We start from the raw sequence: 8,065 nt of genomic DNA on the forward strand, positions 1-8,065 counted from the left end.
ACATTCCAGTTATACAAATCGATACTTGCTTTATCTCTAACCCCGAATCGAGATTTATAGCAAAGTCCACCATGAGTGGTCTAGAGTATGCAGACTATCGCCGTGCTCCCATGTGCCTGGTTTACCTAGAGGACGTCGTCTATCCACATGAGAGTGGCGACTTCATGACATTGATACAAAATATTAGTCGGTTGAAGGAGGCCTGGGCCCTTCAAGAGCTACTAGCTTCAAAAGAGATTACCTTCTATTCTAGAGAAGCCATCCGCTTGTGCACAAAGTCTGATATCTTGCAATCTCTATCATTGTGGACCAAGATTGACGTCGATATTCTTGAGGATCCTGCCAAGATACGGGATGCTTGTATAGCTAAGCGAATGTTCTGGGCTGCCGGCCGACAGAGCCGTTTGGAGACAGATGTGGTACAGAGCCTAAAGGGGATATTTGATGTGAAGGTCATACCCTACCAAAGAAACAACACCCCAAAAAGCGTTTTCTGTCGACTTCAATTCAGGCTAATGAAGATGTATCCTGGCGATCTTTCGATATTCGCCTGGAGGGCCCAAGAACCCGTCCCCTCTGCTAGTCATGGCAGGCTGCTAGCAGATTCACCTTCAGAGTTTGCCTCCTGCCATCGTATCAATCTTATTACGCCTTGCTCCCGACTTCTTCAAGCTCCTCTTCACAGTAAGCCTTTTAAGATAAGACGTGCCGCTCTGTGATTTGGGACAAGACGGTTACCTCTTAGGCCTTGAGTGTTTCGACGCGTCTAGACCACAGGTTAAGCTAGGTATCTGCGCCAGACTGGATGAGCAATCTCCGTACTATTGTCGGGCCGATGTGATGCAAATAGAAGAATGTGGTTGGAATTTACCAGGGCAATCTATCACTGTATTCCAGGACAGGTGGGTGGCGAATTCTGCAAAATTCGAGGAGCATGAGCGCCAGCGCCAGCAAAAAATGGGTTGACGCTAGGATAAGACATGAACTGGAATCCATGGAGACTGGCGCCTCCAGAGAAGAGAATCCAAAGGGAGGAAAACGAAAGCGGGAGTACAAGAAGGGCCCAGAGTAAAACTGAAGGGAGGAGAACATGGCACACAAGGGCCAGGGGCAACGCTTGAAGAGCTTCAGATTAAGACATTTCCTTCGACTATTCCTACCTCGTAGTCTAGTGTGCGCCTTCTTTGCGCAGTTCGTCCTTTATCATCGTCCTTCCATGTTCATTATATATGCTCAGTGTTATTTCACTGGATTGCTTTTCAGACCACTAGTCTGCTAAATGCTTATACGTTGGTACTTCACATTGCTCATATATGCTTGATGCCATGCATACTTAGTTCGCAGACAAAATTTCATCCATATCTTCATAATAACTAGGTCCATTACTAGGTTTCGGTTCTTAGAAAGGAACATCCGTAAGAATCAACGGAAAATAGCATTATACGCCAAGGCCATACGGGCTTTCCCGAAGCTGATGGGATGGTAACACAAGAAGGCAGCAATGAACAGTGTCCTTGACCATCTTGTCAGCGATGTCTACTTGCCGTATAAAGATGGAGTCATCCGACTTAGACATGGAAAGTACTAGTCAGTAGTCAAAGAGATCCAAGCGAGTCTAACGTGTTACTTTCCGATAGCCCTCTGGCAAATACCTCAGAGGATGTTTTCAAATAGAACTCATCTAAGCCACTATCGGTATTTTGGTAAACACGCAGGACCGGAAGTTGCCCAAGGGTATATAATACAATGTTAAGTCGGTTTCGGTATAAATATCCTCGGGAATCATCATTCTTACAGTAGGAATATCGCATTTACATAGGATAAAGGCCCCGGCGATAATCAACTGCAAAGGACTATGAATCTCTATAAGTAGCCATACGATTCCAACCCTACCTAGAACATATACATCATTCCTCCAGGCCTAGTGTCTGTTGTCAAGCCCTCATCAAAGAACTATCCCGGTTGCTATTTCAGTCTACCTTTCTACTGTTCACCATTGGGATCGGTAGTTTGCATTTCGCAGAAAGTGTCCTCAGGGGAATCAACTCTACAGTGCGAAAACGTTACCGATAGAGCCCTAGCTAGTATTACTTTTGCTCTGCTACAGCCATCCTATGCATCGCGGGCGCTAGTGAACGGCACTCCTCTATAGCAAGTCTCCTACAAATTGTCACTTGCAATTTATCACCGTTCAAGCTAAACACTCATCTTGAATCCACAAGGTGTATGTTTTCGATATTGTGACTGTGGCACCATGGTGGTTTCGTAAACTTGGGCAATTTCCCTCACACTTCGCAGTTTTTTCACGAAATTGCGATAAAGATGATGTATTGAGTCCGCACTTCCCGCATACCGTTCTCTCACAAAACGACCGTCTGCATCAAGCATGCAAGATTGCGAAAGAAAATCGTATAAACTGGTTGTGGATAGAGCCCTATAGCCTCGCAGATACTCACAACCCTCTCCCCTGGAACGTATCTATCCTCTCTATGCAAAGGCATCGCTATGTTTTGTATACCTATCCGACATTGCAGCCGTCAAGGATTGGGGTCAGAGCAAATGGTTTCGGCACACATATACACTCCCAGAGCTGGTGGCCTCGAACGAAATACTCTTTTTCACCAACACGTGGACGCCAGTGGGTTTCAAAAGTAACCTTTGCAAGGAACTGTCTTCCATAACAGGCATTGATGAGGCTGTATTAAGGGACCGGGAGAAAGTGCAAAATACCAGCGTGGCCAAACGTATGTCTTGGGCATCCCAACGAATCCCCCAAAAGAACAGATGGGGTAGGCCAATTGAAGAGGAATCGGCACATTGTCTGATGGGGATCTTTCATGTGCCAAAACTGGCCGTTCACCTCACTATTGGCCTGAAAGCAGCGATGCTTCTTCTCCAGCAGGAAATCATGAAGGAATACCCCAAGGACCTTTCAATATTCGAATGGCAACACACGGATGTTAATGACCCAGGCACGAATGGAGTGCTCGCGGGGTCTCCATTCCAGTTCCGCTTCTGCGGTGAAGTTGAATCATTTGACAATGGGAGCAAGATAGAGCTGGTTGAAAACAGTGATAACATGTTTTCTATCAATGGGCTCGTTATCTCTCAGGACCTGGACCGGATTGGCTTGGTCCTTAACTCTTATCACAACTATATCCGTCCTAGGGTGTACCCACTCATTCTTCTCAGCAAAGAGCCGCCCAAATCGCGAGAATCGACCAAAGTAGGGTGTTACCGTACAGACGTTGGCAACATGTGTTATATCTCTCCCGGTAAAGCTGTAACTATGCCCACAGCACAGGGACTAATCTACATTTGCAAGGATGGGGCCGCCTTCTTTCAAGGAGCCGTCTCCCCTGCTAATCCAGCTGATCTTTGGGGGGGGTTCTAGCTCGAATGTACACCTCAATCCGTTCCTTTTCATAGTTCTGTTCATTTTTTATCTTACTATCACACACCCTCTGCTACGTTGCGGTACAATCTCTTATTGCCCCATTCTATCATATATTTCCTTGTTGTCTAAGCTTGGTGCTCTGTGTCAGTCTTTGCAGAACTTTGGAAATTGTTCGTTGAACGGCCCAAAGTCTATGTCATTCGTCTGTCGAGTCTTCCCTTAGATGTTTTCTACCCTTTTCCCGTGTTACAGAAGTAACTAAAATGCAATGGTTAATCCACCCACATCGTGTGGTTCAGTACATGTCGTAACAAGAGCTCAATAGCATTGATAGGTCCCACTGTTAAAGGAGCACTTCATATATGTTTAGCAGGGTTATCGAATAAGTCCTTTAGCTATGTAAATTTCTATCAGGACAATTTATGCTACAGCCTCGGATGATATTCTATGGATACTTCTTAAGTTGAATAGCAACTAATACTGGTGAATCCAATACATTTCAGCTGTGTTTAGACTTTGGGGACAAGAAGGACATACTTGGGCTGATGGATCTTTCTTCAAGACACGTTTCCCTTAGTCCCGAGCCTTGTATAACCTTTCACTTAATTCACCGCCCTATAATTTATGTCCAATGAACTCTAGGATAGGACTCCCATGTGTATGTGCCAATGACGCCTTAGTGGACTATCTCATTCTCGAAACCCTAGTATGCCCCTTTGCCCTTTCTCATGATGAGCTGATACAGGGCAGAAGTCCTTGCTAAGCGAAGGCTTCTCCAGCTTATGGGTGAGTCGTACGATTTCTTCAGACACATCCCAGTGCCATCAAAGATGGCAATAGCGCACAACGCATCCCATCGATAAAAATGTTGGTAGACACGGATGCTATATCCTAGAACATTCCAGTAACGTACGGCTCCAGCCCTTGCTTCGTCGCTCAAATAGAGGTGGTTATCTCCCTGGCAATGATATGGTCTTGACCGTCACGATGCTTAACCTGAGGGGCGCTGGGTATTCTAAGGATGCATGAATAGAGTTAGACATTCAAAAGTGAACTCATTTTTATGCGTTTCAACTACATCAGGGTGGCATCTATGTGGCGCTCTTGCTATGCCCTTTCTCTTTGGGGGGGGTATTCTTCTTGTTGAACCTAAGCAACAATATATATTGAGATTTAAATATCGTCCTATCAGCCGAGTAGACCCCTAGCCACTAGTTAGCGGACAAATTGCTAATTTAATCTAAGCCGCTCTTGCAAAATGTCATTCTTCGGCTCTTGAATCAATGTTTTTATGTCTTAGATAGAATATTTACATGTACAGTTCCAAATATATATAATCCCACCGAAATATATAAACATGGTAACCCAATTCTCCAACGCCTTATACATAACCCAGAATCTGCTTTCGCATGAGAAAGATACCGTAACAACTTACAAACCATATTAATGTCGTGTTAAAGCGATTAAGTTCTCGGTTCATGAGACGTTGAACCACGGCAACGTAGTCCAGGTACCCGAAAGAATCCGAAGAGCCCCGACTCTAAGAAAACCAAGGCACGGGACCGGGTGTTGTTCTTTCGATGGTCCGAGCTTTTATCTGACCGCCTACTGTATATTTACAATGGTGAACGAGAGTTGTTTTTTAGTATGAAGGCACACCCTCTTCGTGGAATTCAAGCCTCTAATAAAAAAGCGCAAAAATATATCGTCATAGTATCAAGACCTTAGGAAAAAAAATCTCTCCAGCTAGCGTTTCAGTGCTAGCCATACGAGTGAGATACGGGGGATTTGGTGTTCGGTAAAGGTAGCGCTATTTGTCGGGCAGAAGGAGGTGAGCGGTGCGGCGGTCTTCAACGGTCGCTGAGTTCCCCTTTTTATGTATAATGTGACCTGCCAAAATCTCCATTCCCTTGGAAGGAAACTGTTATGTCGAGAAATCGGAATTGATGAGAGACGTTCAACGGGCGGGAGGGCGTTCACCGGCGTCCTTAAGAGGCCCTTGGATTATGGCACAAACGTGATGTGCGGTCGAGTGGCTCTTTAAGCCATGATTATTGCGGAAGGTAGTCGTCGCATTTGGTCCATGTGACCATATTATGCCCTGGGTTGGCTGCGAATAGAGGCATGGAAGATGAGGGAAAGAACAGCCTCAACTCTGTCATGGCAGCTCGGGCGAACGGTGTCGAACGGTGTATTTCCTAGATCAGAAGCACATCGCTGATCACGTAACGGCTAATATGGTATGCGTATGCGTATTCTCGCTGGAGTAGAAGGCCTCGACGAAAGCCTTTGCCGCATTCTCCATCCCGGTAATCTCGAAGGTAGGGATCTTGAGTTTTTCTTCCTTGACCCATTGTTGCATGCGTTCCATATGAAGCTTGCCCCACTTCTTCCCAAAGCTGGGATCAGAGAGCGCGAATCCACGAATCGTAAGTCGTTTCAAAACAGTATTGTGCAAAAACATGCCGATGATGGGGTCCAGCACGGTCTGTTCGGCGATCGTGCCATAAAACATGATCCGGCCGTATCGTCTCATCGAGGCGAACGCTGCGTTTAGATGTCTGCTACCGAGAAGGTCGAAATGGGTATCAAGCCCACCGATATTCAGGCGGGACATCCAGCTCAAATTATCATAATATATATCGATGCCGTCGGGAACGAGACGAGGGAGAGCTTCGTAGGGACTCTCCTTGGCGTAATTAAATCCTCCATCGAAGCCGAGCTCCGTAATAAGAAAGTCGAGTTTTTCATCCGATTCGACGCTACCGAACACCTTCAACCCTTCAAGTCGAGCCATCTGGCCGACGAGTTGACCGATTTCGTCGCTCGCACCGGCGATGAGGATCGTTTCACCTTTTTTAGGTCGACCGATCTCGTACAAGGAGGAAAAGGCTAAGAGACCTGGGACACCCAGGACGCTGAGGAATAACCGAATATCATCGAACTCGCAGGGATTCTCGAGACGCTGTAACTTGGTCGCGTCGTCGGCTTTGATCTGCACGTATTGTTGCACCGGCAAGCGACCGATTACAATATCCCCTTCCTGGAAATTCTCATTATTGGATTTGATGACTTTCGCGATACTCATCGTTTCGACTGGTTTTCGGCCCCGCAATTCTGTCGCGTCAGCCGAGGAACTGGCCAGGTCCCGTTTGAAGAGGTCGTAGGTCGCATAGAGGAGCTGCACCATTAACTCGTCCTCGACAATCGGTTCGGTCGCGTCATAGGGCACGTCTTCGAGGGTGACTTGTTCCCCGGCGACCAGATATCCCGAGTCCATATTCTTGATGACAAGGACTTTGTTCTCCGTGTCCTGATCCATCGTGACCCGTGTCATCTCCGCGAAAAAAAAAACCGGGAGACGTAGAATTAGAATGAACTCGATAACAATACCAACTGCATGGCGACGCGCTGGAGATACCTAGAAAGTCGAACGCGCCACGTTTGAATGGCTTTTAAAGGATCAAATGGCGCGGAACATGGGGGAAATTTGACATATTTCGTGTATGAACACAAATAATTGGAGTCAGTTAGGAGTAGTGGGGTTGCTGACGACGGTCAATGAGGGGCAACCCTAACTATTTATCCCTATAGTGCGCCGTTGATCAATGGTCCGGTGGAGAAGGTGAGACACCCTTTTGTATGATCAGCAAATCCGAGTGAAGGGTACACCACAATCGTTTGAATCTTTTCCTTCGGCAGAAATCACATCGGCGATTTAGGAGAAAAGAGGAGAGTTGTCTCAGTTGTTGTCGATTGTTTCTACGTCTTTTGAACCATCTATTTTTGAGCCCATCAAAGAAGGGGGATGTATGTCCAGCCAAAGTTGTTCCTCCTACTTAGGGTTATCACGTACCACGGGGGCACAACAAGCGGAAATAAGGGGCAAAAGGGAAAAGCCGCGGCCCCCGTGACCAGATCCAAATCTCATCTTCCCCCCCAATCTGAGATTTTTATGCTTGTCATTGGGTCAAATGGGGCCTCACCGCTCACGCGCACAAGAAGTTAATGCCAGGTCAGGCCATCATCCACCGCCTTCTCCTTTCTTCGTTGATCGCATGTCCCCTTCCGGAACAACTTTTTCTATATATAGGATCTTCCTCTCCACAAACTAACTATTGACCCGTCTAATGACGCCAAGCTCCGAGAATAGACCACTTTATTGCTATACAAGTTGGCACGGCGGGAATACCCAGCCGATGTGACGGGAGGCTCCGTGACTATCTCAATCAGAATACGTGTTCTGAGGTGGAACCGTGTGACAGAGGATTCAACCGTTGCAGTAGCTCGCAGTTTTGATTTGTTCCCCAGGTTCCTCCTGATTTGTCCCTACTGACAGCATGCGTTAGTCCATACCCGTTTAGACCTAGAAGCGTCGTTAACCGACACTGTTTCCAGAACGGACGTCAATAATTTGACATTTATTTTTAGAGGTTTAATACCATGAGGGTGAACCCCGGAACACGCGTGGTGGAAAATCGCTAGTTTTGCATGCCACGTGGAAAATGGCCCGGGAGTAGTGGCAATGGTCAGACTACAGCCAAGGGAGGTGGAGTTTGATCGTTATATTGACATGGCAAATAATTGCACTATACGAAGTTGAAGCCTGATTGTCCCCATATGATGACGTCCTTTAAAACAAAACCCAATTTACCTGAGGAGATACCT

The 8,065-nt window shown here is 46.5% G+C and overlaps 2 protein-coding genes across 2 annotated transcripts; one reads left to right on the plus strand and one right to left on the minus strand.

The window, feature by feature from the left end:
* Positions 1 to 71: 71 nt before the first annotated feature.
* On the plus strand, positions 72 to 3,394 carry BDV27DRAFT_152080 (uncharacterized protein; the record flags this gene model as incomplete). The annotated part of the gene is made up of 2 exons (XM_032071485.1): positions 72 to 684; positions 2,535 to 3,394. 2 exons carry the CDS (start codon positions 72 to 74, stop codon positions 3,392 to 3,394), a joined length of 1,473 nt encoding a protein of 490 aa, XP_031933567.1.
* A 2,224-nt stretch (positions 3,395 to 5,618) lies between these two features.
* Positions 5,619 to 6,719, minus strand: BDV27DRAFT_152081 (MDR family NADP-dependent oxidoreductase; the record flags this gene model as incomplete). Its single annotated transcript, XM_032071486.1, has 1 exon — positions 5,619 to 6,719. One exon carries the CDS (start codon positions 6,717 to 6,719, stop codon positions 5,619 to 5,621), a length of 1,101 nt encoding a protein of 366 aa, XP_031933568.1.
* Between the last annotated feature and the right edge of the window lie 1,346 nt (positions 6,720 to 8,065).

The sequence above is a fragment of the Aspergillus caelatus genome (genome assembly GCF_009193585.1).
Source record: "Aspergillus caelatus strain CBS 763.97 unplaced genomic scaffold BDV27scaffold_3, whole genome shotgun sequence".
NCBI lineage: Eukaryota > Fungi > Ascomycota > Eurotiomycetes > Eurotiales > Aspergillaceae > Aspergillus > Aspergillus caelatus.